Raw genomic sequence first — 19938 nt, forward strand, 5'->3', positions numbered from 1 at the left:
CATAAAGAAAGTTGTACCAAGTCTGTCCCAACCCCTTTTTATCCTTTCTCATCTCCAGCAGATGCAAGAGATGCACCCTACTGCCTGTTTGGGGAAGGAGGCATTGTGATGTGGAATGGGTTAGGAACAAGGGGGAATTATGCTGGCCAGACTGAGATGACACCGCTCCTGGAAGCACATGGCCAGTTAGACAACACTCAAAATAACGTTTCTGCTGCTGGGCTGAGGTCAAGGGAGCTTCCAGAACTGTGGAGGGGGAGCCCACAGATACTTCTCTGTGTACTAGAGGGCCACGGCTTTAGATGAAGAGTTTGCCCCTGTTGCAAATGCTAAATCACTGCTGGCCAGAAATTACTTTTAACAAGACCCTTTTGAATTTAGACTGGTTTACATAAAAAAAAAAATTAACTTCATAAAAAAAAGGAAGAGGTGGCCAGATTAGAAAGTAAATTTCATTTGCTGCCCGTTGTTTTACATATGGGCTGCACTTCTTGTTGCTTTCCTGGCAGCACAGCAGGGAAGGAAAGAGCACTGAGACACTACAGCTTGCAGCAGCGCGTGGATTCATGCACCCACCCGGAGAGGCAACAGCCCCCCCTCCAAGACTTACTTCCCCTTTTTCCCCCTCAAGGAACGAGGATTTTTTTAGTCTACCCTCTCTTTGTATACCACATTGCCCTCTGCGAGGGCAAAACAAAGTCAGGTTGCATGGAACCTTCTTCACACCCAGACCAGCGAGTGGGGAAAGCACAGCCACTTTCACTGCAGCTTTTTTGGATGTGGCCTTTTCAACTTGCCTCCAACCAGGATGTGAACTAAGCTTGGACATATCTGCCTTAAATCTTTTGGAGCCCTGCAGCCAAAAGCTGTGAAGTTCAGATTTAGAAGTTTTTCTGACACAGAAGTAACAAACTGCCTGGAGAACGTACCTCTTCCTCTCCCCAGTGACAGCTTGCAGGTCCAGATGACGGAAACTTCCCCCGGCAGAAGGCAATGTAGTGACATTGGAGCGCGAGGCACCTCCTTCCTTCCCCCGCAGACATCACACCGAACACTAGTGAGTACAGCATTGACAAAGTCAGTGCTGATTTTCTCCTTGTTTTTGAGGGGGGAGAGAGGCAGAAAAGACCCACTGACTCCATGTTTTGACAGAGAAAGGAAATGCCTTTAGAAAATAAGTTACCTGCAATCTTTCTTTGGACAAGGAAGTAAACAAATATATATTTAACTAGTTTTGATGCTTTGTGTGTCATTGCACAATAATTCATACTTACATTTGAATGTGCACCATTAACTGTTAAGTTCCGTTTTACACCCAGAAATACATTCAATGACTTGGAGGAAGAGGGAAGAAAAATCAATACAAACAAGGTGTCAGAAAGTGGTATAAAATAAGATTTATTTGCAAATCATTTTGACAATAAGGAAAAAAGTATCTCCGAGCTGTGCATTTTGGGGATTACACGTCAGTTCCTTCACCTTCCGAGATTTCCATTTGCATGCAATATGGGATACCTCTAGAATTCGAAAAAGAACTTTTAGGTGTCCTTTTTTGCCTTGCTGTGCTAAATAATTCCTTCCACAGGCACACTATAGGAGAGTCAAAGTCTTGTAACGAGAAGCAGTCACAGGAAATGCACAATGAAACAACCTTGGCTTAGAAAGAAAACTGGCACATGAGAGCAGTTTCACATTTGTTTAACACAATGTTAAGCGCTTTAAGATTCCCACAAGGAGAAGTGCCTGGTGCTGTAAGTAAAAAAAAAAAAAAAAACAACCAAAAAAACCCACCAAAAAAACCAAACCCACAAAAAACCCAAAACAAAAAACCCCCGAACCCAACAAACACCAACACCTACCCCTAAACCCCACAGCTATACTGAAACCTCGGATTTCTTTCCTACGTAAGAATGCACAGTACATCTGGTTATGACCTGAGTTCCCTCTCTTTGAAGCTAAAGAGCTATGTCTCATGTAAAAAATAAAAGTTCAAGATTTAATAATAATTATTGTATATAAATGAACTCAGGACAAAGGCAATACAAAGTGATTTACCTTAGCGCCTGATTGTGGGAGGGTAACCTCTGAATTATGGTTAGAGTCACAGCAAAGAGGAAGACAGCAGTAGCTTCAGAACATTTCTTCAATTTATTTCCACCCTTCTCCCCAGCCTCACTCTTTCTGTCTTTCAAAAAGCCAGGAGATTTCAACTCTGAAGTCGTATTTTGAATTAGATGAGATGGGAAGTGTATTCTGAAAACGCTATATGATTAAGTTCTGAGCAGACCACATTAAGCATATCTTGTTTTAGAGAAAAGTCCAAAGGGAACACCAGGAAATAAAGTGATTTCTTCTCTGAGTAGCTATTAAAGAATCTGAACTAGATCTATTTTCAATACAGTTCTAGAAAATATTTCTTTTTAAAACAAAGAGGGACTTTTTTTTTTCCTTCTTTATGAAGCTCAAAGTAATCCCAATATTTGACACTGGAAAAATAATATTTTTTCCCCCTCTCCCATAAATATGATAATGGAAGAAAAAATGTCTAGATGTCATTGTCACCAGTTCAAATAAGACATTAATGAATGCATTAGATCATTCAAATGTAAACAAACTTTTTTATATATATATATAAAAAAAATACACCCCAGAATATTAAAACAACATTATAAGGGTAATTACTACTACATTAGTGACAACCAGTTCATTTAAGTATTTAGGCAACAAAAACTGGAGAGAATAATAGTCTTAGAGACATTATTTTATTTTGGTCTACTTTAGAAAGACTAAACCAAGATCCAACTGAAAGCTCTTCATCATCAGTCCACACGCTATCCCACCATGGCGGTCCCCCTACCCCTTCTGGGGAACCTAGTCCATCTTTATGGAATAAATATACTTGATCATTTCACATTAACCATTATTGAAGTGATCCTGAGAGCAAGGCCCAGAATCTAGGAATCTCTTCAAGCTGAATGCCCTAGCTAATATCAGACTGCCTCCTGAACAAGCTCAAAACTGAAAGAGTAAGGGATAAAGATTTCAGAACAAATCTTATGTTGGCGAACATTGCCCTCTTCAATCCCAACTCAGCCATCTTCAGAGAATGGCAAGAATTTACATTTACCTCCAGTGGTTATGCTCTCCCATTAGACAGCTCCAAGGCTTTACTCTTCTAAGCCATGTGTATCCCTGTATTTGTGGTGTAGTCAAACGTAAATACTGTTGAGGTTTATTGACTTCTGATTTGGGCACCAGAGATGCACTGCAGCAATTAAGCTGCAGGTGCCAACATTCTGTATCGGCCCCTGGATTTCATGGTTTTAACAGTATTTTTGCAAGACAAAATTTGCCACATCTCATTTAGATTCCACATTTGGAAAATCCCTACCCTGAAAATCCACTATTTGCTGAGGAAGTATCATATTTACTGAGAACATAAATTAGCTCTGAACATACCATCTTTAATGACAACACTTTAAAAAGACCCCATGCAGTCTTACAAGTTTTGTTCTCCCACATATCCAGGTCCAAAACCTAGAAATGCTCAGGGGTTTTTAGAAGTCTTGCAGAAGTGATCCAGTTTTCAAACATCATTAAAGGTTTTGGCAGAATAATGTTATATGAAATCTGTAATACACCTGCTAAAGTTTATAATCCAACGGTCAGTTATAAGAAGTATTATTGCATTTTAAGCATAAAAATATAGGAGGTTCTATAAAGAAAATTAAAATAGCATTAATCTAATATCGATAGTCATATAAAATAACTCACAATTATGTAAGTTTCCATATTTAATTACACATTTAAAAATAAGTTATAAAAATAATTAACCTTCTTTAAAACCCCTAAGGTATTTTCTCTTAGGAGTTTTTACTCATATCTACTGATTGTCTAGCATCAGCAACAGCTTCTGGTACTCGAACAGTCATATCATCCATCGATTTCTTCAAGCAGATTTGGCAGCCTAAACGTGATCTGTAGGAAAATACGACATTGTTGTTAGTTCTAGCCAATCATATATATGTCTAACAGCATTTACCCCTTTATGCCTCCAACATTCAACCACCCCAAACACATTATGATCCAGAAACAGCCACCCTTGTGCATGGTCTTAATCAAGACCAGTAGTGAACTGCATGCATCAATGCAAAGATATAAGTGGCAATAATCATGATTTACATTAAGGTCAGTACCTTGGAAAGTTGTACACCGAGTACCTCCTACTTGCTGAGGCAACATGTAATAAGGGTGGCTCTTCCATTTTCAACGATTCACTAATAGTTCAATCAAGTGCAGGGAATGACACTTGATCTCCCAAGGGACATTTGGCATCTCTGAAGAGATGAAGGCAATGAATCTGAATGAAAGCCTCAGAGAAAGCATAGCCTAGCCCATCCAGGGCCTGAAGATAGCCCAACGTTTTCAAACTGAACAACTCAAGATTGGGTCATTAAGCCAGAAAGGTAAGAGTGAAGAGACAAGAAACACAGGAAGAAGGGTAAAATACTCATGGCACCTGAGGAGATGCAATCCTCCTTTTTTTCTGAATATCTTTCAGCATGAAAAAAATCTTGTATGTGAGCAATTAAAATCAAAAGATTTAATATCACCACAAAATTCTGCAGACACCACAAGCCACTTTTATTGCTGGGATCTCTTTAATTCAATGTCCATGCCTTGGTACTTAAGTATAGAATACTTAAACATCAGCAAGAATGGGCAATGTTCTGTAGCACCAGTTGAATAATTTAATCAGAATAGGAATGTAGGCAGAGATATTATTAAAAATGGTACTACATTAATATCTATACAGAACTCTTTCAAGCATGTAGTGATCAACTGTTGTTGAAAGCTCCCAATTCAGTACTATACCTGAAAGTAATACTTCTATGTAAATGACTGTATACATCAACTTCAAATGCATTTATACATACATTACCAGAAAATTTTCTCTCATGAATATGCATCCGTAAGAATAGCTTTAGAAATGAAATCTATTAGAGAGATGTGATTTCCGATATTTATATGTAGCATTGCCTGTAAGGCTTAATTTGACTGAAGTGTCTGTTTTTCACTGAAGACCAATACTAATTGCGTATGTACTCTGCAGTACGGCAACGGATTCACTTCACGTGAAATAACACTACCCTTTGTTTTAAGTCTGCCATCAGCAGCACAAAAAAAACTAGGCAGCATTAAATAACACTGAGAAACAAACTACCTTCTCCTATTCAAATTCTTCCACAGCATTTACAATTTTATAGATATTTAACCAGATTCCCCCACCCCTTAAAGCTGAAGAAGCTTGGAACCCAAAAAAAAGATGATTTAGTCAATCTCTGCATGAAAGCCATTCCACCTTTAACCACTTCAATAGGCCTTCCCTTTATTTCCTCTCATTCTACTACTTTAAAAAAAAAAAAAGGAAAAGCCCAACAAAACAGGAAGTCAGAGTTGCACAAGTGTAAAGATATGGTGAATCCCCATTTTGTCACATAATGGTATTTTCTGGTTTTCTACCTGTTCCTACCTAATGTTGCCAATGTTCTATTTACCTTTGAGGGTTTTGGGGGGGTTTTTTGTTTGTTTGGTTTTTTAACACCAAACCTTAAGCTGACATTCCTGGAAAGACACTAGCTAGCTAACAGCTTATTTCAAGTATGCAATGTTACCGCTGTTACCCACCTCTCCATATGCATTTATCTGCACCTTTTAACACCAAATTTTGTTTCCTATCATTCAGTGGCACAAGATCCTTGCATGTGTCTTCATTGACAGTTTTCGATTTTACCACACTGAGCAACATAGCACTATACACAAACGTTACTCTTCGTTCTCTTTTCCCAAGTCTTTCACAAATACACTCCCTACATAAAACCTAGCACCGATCACTTTTAGATCACACTGTTGATCACATACTCTTAACAGACAGCCAAAGACTTCTACATTCTTAAAAAGACTTTTTTTTTTTTTACTCAATTACCCATCCTTTACAGGGCCTTTGCTCTTATCCTATTGCAACTCAAAACTCAAAGGATTTCTGGACCTAAGTAAAACTATATGAACTGTAAGCTCTTTCTTCATGCTCAGCGACTCATTCGAAGAACTCCCGTATCTGTTACTTCCCTCTACAAAAGCTCTGTTGAATTCTTTCCTTACCATTATTTAGTAGAAACTATCAAAAAGCAACAGCCCATACACACATGATTAATGTGTCCAGTATGGAATCAGACTCACTGTTCTCCAGTTCCAATGACCTCATTTTAAAAGTTGGGTTGCTACCTTCCATTCCTTTGATGTGGAAGCAGTTTTAAACCAACTAATTAAGCCTTACAGACAGTAGTTCAGAAATGTCATATTGAATGCCTGTAGAACTCCTGGTTGAATGCTATCTAGTCGTTAGCATTTGTTAATACTCATTTTACTTATTTGCTGTAATACTACTTCTATGGACACATCAGATACTCTGGGAAGCCCTCTGCAAAGAAACCTTCCAGTGCATGGACATCCTGTGACATCTCCAGTGACAACAATGCAAAAGAAACTTCGCTTTGATGTTATCTTTTTATATTTTAAGTGCACCTTCTACATCACCTATTGGCTTTTCATGCAGACAAGTTTCCTGCTTCTGATAGGTTAGAAACAAAAAAACTTTTCTACTTTTTAGCAAGTTATTTCTCAGCTTACTTTTTTCTTCATTATTCTTTTTAAATATTTAATTTGCCAGGGTTTGTGTCCCCTCCATCTTACTACTTTTAATAATCTCTACTATTCTGCAGTTATTCAAACCCATTTTGTTTTAACCTTTCTAATTAGTCCCTCATTTTAAAAAACATTAACCTTCATGGCAGCTCCTAGCTGAAGCTTTCCTAAATCCAGAGTCACTGACAAGACAAAGCTTTTATCCTTACACTTATGACAGAGCATAGTAGTGCATCTCCATCACACAAGTTTTGTATCAGTACAGAATACCAGGTAATTGGTTTGGCCCAGACCCCAAAAACTCGTAGGAGAATTATGGTAGATGGTAAGAGTGAAGTAAATTCACACTTAGTAGGCTTATGATTTTTTTTTCAAGATTGCAAATGCTTTTTGGGAGACAGGAAAAAGGATAAAACAAAAGAAGCTGAAACAAGTTTCTCATAACTTTTTTGGGAGGTTGTAAAGGCAAAGAAATCAAGCTAAGATTTCGCTGAAGTGAGAAAAAGTGTACCCTCATGTAGAAACAATTAGTACAGGATTCCATTTACTAGTATAAGGAGATAAACAAGTTAGTTCAGAGTATTCCTTTGCAGAGACATAAAAAACCCTACGCTATACAGGCCAGGTATAAAGCCCTCTGACATCATTGGAAATATTCTCAAAAACTTTGACAAGCAGTTCCATTGAAGCATGAAGGAAAGGGCTTATGAAACCTTGTAAGGCATGGCTGCCTACTGTTCACGTGGGTATGTTCTATGATACAGGCTACGTGTACACCAGCAAGTAGTGCAGCACACTAGGAACGGGTCTGTGATGAGGATGTGACACCCTAATTACAAGGCGTGTGATGGTGGGGGAGATATATAACAGAGGGTTACTTTAGACTACCACTAGTCTAATCCTATGCACTGAAATGCTCATTAGCAGTTAGAGCACACTTTGGGACTAGTTTCACCCAAAGGGACTCTGGCTTGTGTGCTCTAAGAGCACTCTGACATGAGTCAAAGCATGACAAGTGGGGACACTGCTTATCCTAGAGAAGGCTCAGGAGGGGGATCTTATCAATGTACATAAATACCAGAGAGGTTGTGGAGTCTCCATCCTTGGAGATATTCAAAAGCCATCTGGACATGGTCCTGGGCATCGGCTCTAGGTGGCCCTGCTTGAGCAGGGGGTTGGACCAGATGACCTCAAGAGGTCCTTTCCAACCTCAACCCTTCTGTGATTCTGTGAAAAGAAGATCTGACCAAAACTAAAATACTAATGTAAACACATTCATAAAAAAACATTAACTAGCTACAGACTAATGGAGACAGAAAACAGAAGGGAAGGGAAACAAGAACAAGAAAACTCACACACATGACAGCAGCAGCAAGGTTTTTGTTGAAGGAACTGGGGTTTTGGTCATACTTCAGTATCTGACACTTCTGCATCAGACACCTCTGAAGAGCAAGTACTGGTAAGGGCCACTCTTCAGTTTACAAAAACAGTACTGACATCTTTTTAATATGAATTCAGATAAACAATATTTAAACTTGGCAGTCCCATTTGTGTAACAGAATCCAGCTATTCATTAAAAGCTGATTAAGGCATTCTAAGAATACTGGACTGCCCCATCTGCAAACCCTTCTTTCCATTCTTTGATGTAGTGAAGTGTTATGTTGCCTTACGTTTCTGTGAGGCCATATGCCAGGTCCAGCATGTCCATCTCTTCATCAGTAATTGCATCTAGTTTCTCAAATATGTGGTCTTCAAAGATTAAATGACAAGTTGAACAGGCTAGTGTTCCTTCACATGCACCTAAAGGGAAAAAAAAAAAAAGAAAAATCAAGATAGCAGAAGACTCAAGTTTCAAATTACAGCAGAATTTCAGAAGAAATCCTTCATATATAACTTTGTCTCATACAAGAAGTATCTCTGTTGACTAGTAAAATTAATGTTTAATACATTCCCACATTCATATATCTACTCTGCATTCAACTGTCAATAGTATTTCTACAGTTTCTACCACACTGAGATTTACTTGAATGCTGTAGTTATTTAAAATACGTAACTAATTCCCTTTCTACCATTTAGAGAGAAAAGTTTTCTACTATAAGAATGCGAAAGCAGACAACACTGTCAATCAACAGTACCTAATTTATTCTCAAAGTTGATCCTTCTGTCCCTCTCTTTCCCATGGTTTTGAGGTTTCCTCAAGAAGTTCAACAGAAGACACCTACTATACAAAAAATTCCTCAGAAGTACAGGAAGGAGGGATTTTATACTTGCATTTCTTCTCACTCAACAGAACACTAATTCCCAGCAACAAAGGTAGTCAGGCTAGAGAAAGATGGTTTTCTCTGTGTTAAGGAGGCCTACATGTACTACTAGGGAATCCAGCCTGAGCCAAGGGTCTAATAATTTGCTAGGGTTGAACAGAACAAGCATTAACTACATCTACCTGCTAGAGCAGTTAGGTCATCACAGGACAGTAAAAGTTTGAACACTAACAAATTTGTCTCTGCCACTGTATAGGGCTGGCGCACCGAGTTCTCCACTTTGTTGAAAAAGAAACACGCAACTTCAAGAGAAGGAGAAAGCTGAACTCTTCATACTTGTGTGGAGATTGGAGTTGGGGCACACAAAGCCCCACCTCTAATTTAAATTAAGAGGAGCAGGAAAGACATTAGCCAAGTTTAATTTATTTCCTCCTTTCCAGGGAAAGCAGAACCAAGAATATTGTGACCACATCACCTTTGTACTCATATGGAAACAAAGGGAAGCAAGGCTGCACGTATAACCACTGCTATGAAAAGAAACAGTGGGATTCATCATCAGACCACAAGAATCATACAGAAAGCACTGTGCTGTTACATGTAGTAATGCTATCAACAGCATATATTCAAAGTGAGCATGACACTGTACTAGAAGACTTGATTTTTAAAATATATCACATCTTCAAGTACATACAAATGCATGTGAAAAAGCAGTTAGTGAAAAAGAGTTTAAATAAAGTGCCAAATAATGTAAATTTGTCGTACCAACAGTTTAAGCGTGTTAATGTCAGGGGACATGAGGGTAGAAGAGGGAGGGAAAGAACGAACACTGACCCGTCTATTTGAACAGCGGAAGGTCTTTCTGCAACTGTAAAGCTAGCAGTAGCAAACAAATTGAGTGCAGCTGAATCATTCAACAATTTTGTAAGTCTTTACACAAAGATATTTCTATTAGTATTACTGCACAGGGGATGCCCCCTAGTGATAGAAGTAAATAGGTAAGACTTACATTTTTTCCCCTCATTTCTTTCTGAACACAGAACATACATTTTTACATTATTTATACTGCATTATTCCTCTGCCCTAGTATGATGTTTCATTAGCAAATGATTATTGAAATGGGACTAGCATATGTTATAATTAAAGATTGTTACAGTATCTCCAATTTTTAGTTTGGCTTCTGTTTATTGACAGCATTATCTCCCCCCCCCCACTTTACCACAATGCTTTAACATGGCTGATATTTACACAAACTGCGAGAATATTTACTGTAGAATACAAGCAGACTAGCCATAAGCCTATATGACACATTCAATAAGTGATACAAAAAGCTAGTTATCCCAATGCATTACAGATTTTTAAGAGACAATTCTTCCCCAAATGTATGCAACTCTAGACATGAGTTGTCTCAGACATAAGTGAGATTTAAAATCTTATCAAAGACTTTATTACTAGCACTTAAATTAAACACACCTCAGATTTCAAACTGTGCTACACTAGCCTATTTATTTTTCTCTAATAGCTCCATGCTCTGCATTCACTCATGCAAATTGTACTTCTGCTTCCTGCTTTAGTTTGTACTATTAATTCTTAAGCTCATGTTCATGTAAATACCTGTCCTGAGGTATTTAATTGCCATTACCAAATACCACTGCTTTGCATGGGTAGAATCCTACCACTTCAATGGAACTAACTACGGAAAGTACAAAAGTTTGAAGGAATAGGAAGGTGTTGTAACTTCCTCCTATTTTGATTTTAAACAGAACTTGTACCGAGTTAGAATTTCACTAGGGCATTGGTCTCCTTTACCCCAGTCCTTTAATAAGAATTAAATTTTTTGCTCTTCCCTGTTAACTGACATGTACTTGGTTGTTTCTTTCACTTAGCACTCAAGTACTACAGCAATTTGTGCTAGAAGAAGCCTGATAAAGTAAGACAGTATGGCAATACTGAAGTAACCAGACACTGTTAGAAATACACCATTTTTTGTTGCCTCCAGAACCTTTCAGCTCAGAAGAGTCTGCAGGTGGCATCTTTCAGATTCCACCTTGACAGCACTCTGTCCACATTCCCCTCCTTTAACATTCAAGCAAGGCTCACCCCAAATATTTTTCTAGAACTTGACCCAAAATAGTCTATTCACCTGCAGGAAAAAAAAATGGGGAGAAAATCCAAATAAAGTACAGTAAAGGTTTTATAAGTAAATATTCATTTACAGTTGGACCCAATGATCTTAAGGGTCTTTTCCAACCTAAATATTTATAGAATCATAGAACCTTTTATGAATAAACCAGTAATAGAACATAATTTCTAGACACTGAATACGGTATTCAGTGTATCTACTTACCAAAACCATCTATGTCTAGGTTATTATCAACAACAACATCCAGCAGTGAATCCCCAGGTTTTCCTTTGGCCGTTAGTTTGTCACCATCACGATTTATGAAATGAACAGTTATTTTATCTTCTGAGCTGAAAAAGAAAAGCATATAATGGAATTAAAGAAAGAATACTAGAATTTTTTAGATCTTTAAAATTGATTGAATGCTACTAAACCAGTAATCACTATCAACTCTAAGAACACAGAAACCTAAGTTACTGGCTTTTAAAAGCTGTAACAGGTACAGGCATTTACTGCTGTACATTGAACAAAGGCCATGAAAAATAAGAAAAAACAAACAACTTGGTTTGTGTTTTGTCACTAGAAGCTATATAGGATCCTGATATTTTGCCTTTCACTGAAGAGAGTCAGAGCTATTTTATCTTAGGCACAATATTTGTATTTTTATGAAATAAACCAGCTTATTTTAAATGCTTCTCTTCACTCCTTTCTGTAGAGTCTTCCTTTGGATTTATAAAATTTTAATTGTTCTCATCATTTTAAATTTGTCCAAAATGACAAATTTTCCCATTTCTGCTTAGAGTTTAAGGCATTTTATTTTATTAGTTCCAAAATCTAATTATCCTCTCCTCCCAAGAATGAAAATACTCCAAAAGCATTTTGCTTTTTTGAGCACAGATTCTCTTAGGATTTCATTTTGTAAATATTAATTCCAGTGAAGTTCAAAGTTTTGACATTGCCTTCAAAGAAAGGTTTTGTATTTTCCTGCTTTGCTTTTCAGACAATTATGTTTATTTAAGAAAAATTTCTCTCGCAGTCTGCGTAAAAACTTGACTAATGCTTTTAATATGAAAAAATAGTTTTTTACTGTTCCATATTATGTCATTTCACATGCTAATTAAGGTAAAGCTGTTAAAATACAAACAACTGAAATACAGCTTGTTTGTTTCTATAGGAAAGAAAATAGTTTAAAAAGTGAGTAAAACAAGAAAAACTTATTGGATGGATAGCAAAGAAACATGCCAAGAGATGAGAGAGACAAATAAAACAACTGAAAGCTAATGCAAAGATCTGTTTCAATGTGAAATACATGTTTAAGAACAGCATGCTTAATATTACCTTTAGTCTTTTTAGTAATTTGGTCTTTGAGTGATCTATCATATGGAAAGCATACAAGCTTGGAAAAAAAAAAAATCAAGTCACTCCCTGGAAAACTCTAACCTGTAGAGCTGAATATTAAAGCAAAAGTTTTAAAGTGGCCATACTGAAACATCAGTAAACAGCTTATTTTTGGAACTGGCTGTAAAAGAAAATGTGTTTTTAGCAATCTGAGTCCTAGCTTGTTTTGAAAAACAAGTGTTTGTTGTTGTAGACTTAATATACTCGCCACAACTGTAAGCTCAGTTGGCAGCAGTACACGCCATGATTCATTATGATGTTGTTTTCAATTCTTGTCATATCATCCCTCAGTCCATTCTCCGCAAGGCAGCCACAAGCTACTATTAACTATAAATTAATTCCAAAATTATAATCGATAATGAAGGATTGATCTTGCTGATCTGCAGAATGCAACTGAAGCATGCACTATAGTAAAATTCAGAAGTCTTAAAGATCCAGCTTTACAAAATGCAATTAACATTGCACAGTCACCTGTGATATCAAAGGACCACCTCCTGCAAACCGTTCTGCGGGGGTTTAAGTTACCACTCTGCTCTTCTTTTTGCTCCTCTGCTGCGTTAACACCTCCCACAGCACAACCAAGGAAACAAGCACGCACTTCTTAGATATACCAGTAAAAAAATTCACCACCTTCACTGGAAGTTTAAGACTGATTGGTTTAGATTGCATCTGGAAAGGTATAGATTCATGTTCTGACAGCCAAAGTAAGCCACTGACAGTGTAATTTTAAACTTCAAAAAGCCCTTCCAGAGCTCACCAAAATACACTCTCATTTACTGAAATATTTCTGTCAACATGACAAACACAACCCCAACAGGAGACACAATGCAAGATGTACTTGTATTTATGGATATCCTCTGCCCAAGGTATAGACATGGCAAGTACTAAGTATTTGTTCAATATCCAAAACATACCCTTTCCTCTATTATAGGACGAGACAATCACAAGTAACATGGACCAAACAGCAAGATGTCTGGCCATCCATTAGATCACTGGAACCTTTGTAAAAGACAAGTCATCTCCCTCCCTGTTCTCAAAACGCACCTGAAACTGTCTTCACCTGTGATTACACTTTAATATGGCGCAAGAACAGTCCTGGCCACCCTCCTTTGTTCCTTCTATCTCCAGCACTCACGCTGTCATGCAGTAAACTGGGTCTGGAAACAAAACTGGCTGAAACCCAACCTTCGCAGGTCAATGGCCATATGAATGTCAGAACTGGTACACAGTCAGATCTGCCCCTTATATGAAATTTACATCAGTGTAAAACAATTGTTACTGCAACTTTATGATGCAATAGCACAATCTAACCTTCATGATCAGCTTAAACCAACCTCTTTCTAATATAAAAATGCGGGTTTGGGTGATCCCCACTCCAAATCGCCCTGCCATCATCCTTACACCGGTATTACCGCAAGTCAACTCATTTTGCTAATCTGGCTGAAAATCAACCATAAAAACAAAGTAGTCCCAGCTGAACCAGCAAGCAAAACTGACAGACACACCACTGCCCACAACGAAAATGAGGAAACAGGAGTTGGATCCCCCTTTTTGGTAGTAACAATCTTACATTAGCTTCAGCCAGCTGTGGAACTGCACAGCGGCTGCACATGCCTAACTGGTGCAGCATGCAGCAAGGGGACAAACCACAGTACCACCACTAAGTCACTGGCTTTTGTTAAAGATTGCTACAGTAATTAACAGGACATAATCCACCCTGCTTGATAACTGAAACTAAAATTTATTTATTTGTAATAAAGTTAAGAGAGAGCAGAAAAACATCCTACTGGAAGACTTAAGAAGCCTATTGCCATCTTTACCACTCTTCACATAGCCAAAAAGTTTAATTTAAAAAAAATCAAAAAATAAAGCCTTTAAAAAGGCTTTATTGTGCATGAGCCCAAGTGGTGAAAACACTTTCAGAAGTGCGTGTATGTAATGATAAAACTAGTCAGACATTCAAAACACACACCGTGCAGATCTTTTCAGTGACTGGGAGGCACCATTAAAAAAGTAATTATAATCACACCTGCATGAAACAATATTTAGGCTTTATAAATTTCAGGTAACATGGCTTTTGTCTACCCAGACACTGTTTGCATGAAGAAAAAAAAACCCAAACACCACCATACTGTGAACTGGTCACAGGCAATTAACATGAAACACGTGCCAGGTCTATACAAGTATAAATAGCCTCAGGATCATCAGGAAGAACAAAACATATTTTGTGTAATCTGCATAAAGCATAAATATCCCAATTCATGCTCAGATGAACCCTTTTCAACAGATGAAGAAATTAATTGTATTTTACATCTGGTTGCCACAGTACTTACTATCAGCTTTGTTACCAAGCTTCCCTAGGATACCCTAAATTAAGCATACTGCAAATGCACAGAAGAGCACCAGAGAACTGTAAATGCTGTTCATTGTCCCTCCCATGCAAAAAAGAGTAAGTACCGCCAAGAATCCTGACAGCTACCTCTTCCCCCTTAAAAGAAGTATCCTTTTGAATCTTCAGCTATTACTTCCAAGTTAAGAATCATCTCTTGCATTCCTCCAAACAAAACATAAAGATAACAGCTGTAGCCTGGTGTTGCACATGGTGAGACCAACTCTATTATTTCCAGATCTTTTATTAAATGGTAAATCTAACAACCCTACCTAATTGGCTGAAGAGTTTCATGAATGAAACTATTATACAGGCCTCAATTAAAATACGGAAGTTACAAATCTGAACTAATCTTTAAAACATGTAGTAATTATGTTGTGCACCAAAAATATTGTACAGCTATCTAAACTGGTATAAAAGAATTCTGAGATAACTACTGTTCACCATGAAATGAAAAGGGAGGATAACAGGAGCAAAAGAAAGAATGAAACGGAAATGAAAATGTAACACCCGATGCTTCACTAAAACCCTTAGGAGCTTCTACTCAAAGAATCACCTCAGCCGATGATTTATATAGCTAGGTCTTCATCCTCTAGACACAAAGACAGCTAATTTTACACATACAAACAATCATAGAATCACTGAAGTTGGAAAAGACCTCTAAGATCATCGAGTCCAACCGTCAACCCACCACCACCACCACCACCACCCACTAAGCCATGTCCCTAAGTGCCTCATCTACTCCTCTTTTAAATACCTCCAGAGATGGGGACTCCACCACTTCCCTGGGCAGCCTGTTACAATGTTTCACCACTCTTTCAGTAAAGAAATTTTTCCTCACGTCCAATCTAAACCTCCCCTGGCGCAACTTGAGGCCGTTTCCTCTCGTCCTATCGCTAGTTACTTGGGAGAAGAGACCGACACCCACCTCACTACAACCTCCTTTCAGGTAGTTGTAGAGAGCGATGAGGTCTCCCCTCAGCCTCCTTTTCTCCAGGCTAAACAGTCCCAGTTCCCTCAGCCGCTCCTCATAAGACTTCTTCTCCAGACCCCTCACCAGCCTCGTTGCCCTTCTCTGGACACGCTCCAGCACCTCAACGTCCTTCTTGTAGTGAGGGGCCCAAAACTGAACACAGTATTCGAGGTGCGGCCTCACCAGGGCCGAGTACAGGGGCACGATCACTTCCCTACTCCTGCTGGCCACACTATTTCTGATACAGGCCAGGATGCCATTGGCCTTCTTGGCCGCCTGGGCACACTGCCGGCTCATGTTCAGCCGGCTGTCAACCAGCACCCCAAGGTCCTTTTCCGACAGGCAGCTTTCCAGCCACTCTTCCCCAAGCCTGTAGCGCTGCATGGGGTTGTTGTGGCCGAAGTGCAGGACCCGGCACTTGGCCTTGTTGAACCTCATACAATTGGTCTGGGCCCATCGATCCAGCCTGTCCAGGTCCCTCTGCAGAGCCTTCCTACCCTCGAGCAGATCAACACTCCCACCCAACCTGGTGTCGTCTGCAAACTGACTGAGGGTGCACTCGATCCCCTCATCCAGATCATTGATAAAGATATTAAACAAGACCGGCCCCAGTACTGAGCCCTGGGGAACACCGCTCGTGACCGGCCGCCAACTGGATTGAACTCCATTCACCACAACTCTCTGGGCCCGGCCGTCCAGCCAGTTTTTGACCCAGCACAGAGTCCACCTGTCTAAGCCGTGAGCCGCCAGCTTCTCGAGGAGAATGCTGTGGGAGACGGTGTCAAAGGCCTTGCTGAAGTCCAGGTAGACCACATCCACAGCCCTTCCCTCATCCACTAGGTGGGTCACCTGGTCATAGAAGGAGATCAGGTTGGTCAAGCAGGACCTGCCTCTCATGAACCCGTGCTGGCTAGGCTGGATCCCCTGGTTGTCCCGCACATGCCTTGTGAGCGCCCTCAAGATGAACCGCTCCATAATCTTCCCCGGCACCGAGGTCAGGCTGACAGGCCTGTAGTTCCCCAGATCCTCCTTCCGGCCCTTCTTGTAGATGGGCGTCACATTGGCAAGCCTCCAGTCGTCCGGGACCTCCCCCGTTAACCAGGACTGCTGATAAATGATGGAGATGATGTATCTTTTACTGGAATAACACTGACTGACTATATAAAGTTCAGGAACTGGGTCTCACATAATGTGACGTCCAGAAACAGTAGGACTAGAGAAAATAACTTGCACGTAGGTGGAGAAAACACTAATATATGAAAGAAACAAGGATTTTCTTTTTCTCCCAACTCAGACAGGTTATGACATGGGGTATATAAACAATACATTTGCAATAGTTGCTTGCATGAGCTTTTTTGCTGGTACACTTGCGCAATGAATGTGAGTAAATTCCAATCTATGTTCAGAATGTTTGTGAAAGACCTGGGGGATTACATGTCTTACATTACTATTAGGTAAGGAAATGTTTTCCCTTTTTAGTATTCTTTTTCCTCCCATTTTTACCCTGTTAAATATTTTTTAATAACTTTTAAAAATTTGACAATACTTTACAAAAACCTTTTCATTTCTTGAATGAAAAACTGCTAATCAGGGCCCTCAAAATAACTGAGGGTCAGGGCACTCACTCAGTGGAGACTTATTTTTAAGACATTCAGCAGGGTCACTCGAAGAAGAGATCTAAACTAGCAACTTACCTATCTCATACAGGAGTCTTAGACTAAGAAGTTAGTTTGTCTCTCCACATTAAAAGTATCTGCTGGAACAAAGTAAAAGAGCACCTATGGGAGAGTTTAAAAGCAAACTACTGAAAAAGCTTGGATGGTAAGGGCACTACCCAACTGTCTGGAAACTGGCTAGGCTACACCACTGATGTTGGACAATTGATTGCAGGTCCTGTTCCAAGTCAAAGAAACTTCTCTGACAACCAAGTAAATTAGGCTTTTAAAACTTCTGTATTTTAAATACTGAAAGTTAACTGTAGGCTCTGACCTATCTTTGAATATACAAGCTACAAGCCGGAAGGCCATGCATAAACACAGCCTTTGACTACATGTACTAAGTTGCAAATCTGTAGTTGTGGGCTGTAGAATATTAAGCATCTACAGATGTAATGCATTTTGAAACACCTACTCATACATACTGGTGAGGAGAGGAGGGGTTCTGAGCACTTAGATGTACGAGTGCTCTTCAGTAAAGAAAAACTATTCTAAGGGAGAAGAGATCTTCAGTATTGGGCTCGCTCTGATGTGCTGTACTTACACCACAAGCCTAGCCAGACTTTCACAAAAAAAAAAAAAAAGCAAACAAAGCACTGCACTGCATGAAAATAGCAACATTGAGAAGGTCACAACCTTTTAGAAAACTAGTTTGAACATTAAGAACCCTAGTTTAGCTTTCCGTAACATTACAAGCTCTGTCAACGGGGTTCCAGATCACACAGGCCCTGCGGCTTAACCATGCCGCAGGGTCGGTGCGGTGCCTAACCCGGGCCGACCCACAGGCACCTCCAGCTAACAGCCCCCGGCACAGCCTTGCGGGACACAACTCGCCCCACCCGCCGAGGGCGCCCGGCCGGCACCCCGGGGGGAGGCGGGTGGAAGGTCCCGCGGCAGAGCGCTTCAGTGCCACCGCCACGGCAGCCACAGGCGGGACGGCGAGAGCCGGGGCGAAGCGCGGCCGTGAGGGGGCCGAGGAGGAGGCTGGGACCGGCCCCGAGCGGGCCAGGCAGCAGCAGGGCCGGGACAACGGGGCACCGCGGGCCGCGAGCGACCGGGGGAAGGTCACGCAGCGCCGGCCCAGCCCGGCCCGGCCGCCCCCGCCCAGGCAGCCCGTGCCACAGGCGGCCGTTGGCCCCGGGCACCCTCAGCGCCGAGGCCCAGGCAGCAGCCCGGAAAGGCACGGCGCTGCCGCGGCGAGAAGGCGACCGCCGCCGCGAGGAGCCCGCCCGGCGCCCACCGCTCCGACCCTCTTACCTGAGCACCGCCCGGGCAGAGAGGCTGAACAGCCGGGCTGCCCTCACGGCAGCGGCGCTGCCGCAGCCCGGCCTCGTCCCGGCTGCCGGCGAGGCGGAGAAGAGCCAGCGGCGGGAGGAAGCGGCGGCGGCCCGGAGGAGCCGGGCCGGCCCCGGGGCAGCCATGGCGGCAGTAGGAGGGGAGCGCGGGGCCTCTGCGCCGGCACCGGGGGAGAGGCGGGGGCAAAGTCCCACCGCTTACGCCTCTGGCGCAAGCTACAGCGATTCCCACAGCCGTCTACGTAGCGCACTTCCCGCCCCCTTTTGACGGCGAGGAGAGGCGACCGCGCGAAGGGAAGAGCGGGGTTACGCAAAGTGCGTAGTGATGCGCTGAGGGAAGGGGCCGAGCCTTACGGAAAAGGCGCAGGGCGCTGCTCGCTCGAGGGGCTGGCGGCGGGGCCTTCTCCGCCGCTTCCGTCTTCCCGTCAGCTTCCCTCTTGATCCCTCAGACCACACCGTAGGCCGGTGAAAGCTTTCTGGTTCCATATCCAAGCCCTAGCCCTAGTCTTCCCGGGAAGGCGGTCCCGTGGAGCCCAACGTGTCCTGCCCCCTCCGTGGTTGGGTCTGTGAGGGATTTCTTGTCACGGCCCGGGCCAAGGCGAGGGCTCGGCGTTGCCTGGGCCCCGGTGGGGTCCCTGACACACGCTGTGGAGGTGGTGCCCGAGAAGTCGTCATGACATCCCAAATGCCCCTTTGGGAGGCCTGGCCTGTGAGGGACTGGGCTCCTTGGCTCCAGGTGGGGCAAGAAGCACAGCCCCAGGGAAGTGGAGCTGGCAGCTCGGCGGTCCCAGCTGTCTGCTGGGCTGTCCAGGCAGGACCACCGAGAAATTCCCAGTTCCTCATTACTATTTCTTACAACAGAAGATCGACTTCTAAAACTCGGGCATCAGCAAAGGGACAGCAATGCAATCAGAGGTTTTAACAGGAGGTGAGCGTTCATGGTGAATGGCTCAAATATCAGTATGTGCAACAGGGAATTTTGAGATTTCCTGAGCAGTTACAGACTGCACATGTAGACTTAATTGGGCTCTGCAATGTACACATTGCTTTACAAGTTTTGATTAGATGGTTATGTGGATCCCC

General features: G+C 41.5%; 1 protein-coding gene across 1 annotated transcript; it reads right to left on the reverse strand.

Annotated features, from left to right (window-relative positions):
- Positions 1–1382: 1382 nt before the first annotated feature.
- On the reverse strand, positions 1383–19078 carry FDX1 (ferredoxin 1). Its single transcript, XM_076328163.1, has 4 exons — positions 18818–19078; positions 11311–11435; positions 8376–8505; positions 1383–3978 (listed from the first exon to the last, which is right to left on the reverse strand). The coding sequence occupies exons 1-4, from the start codon at positions 18979–18981 to the stop codon at positions 3864–3866; spliced, it is 534 nt and encodes a 177-aa protein (XP_076184278.1). The 5' UTR covers positions 18982–19078; the 3' UTR covers positions 1383–3863.
- Positions 19079–19938: the final 860 nt, after the last annotated feature.

Source organism: Aptenodytes patagonicus, chromosome 1, assembly GCF_965638725.1.
Source record: "Aptenodytes patagonicus chromosome 1, bAptPat1.pri.cur, whole genome shotgun sequence".
Classification (NCBI taxonomy): Eukaryota; Metazoa; Chordata; class Aves; order Sphenisciformes; family Spheniscidae; genus Aptenodytes; species Aptenodytes patagonicus.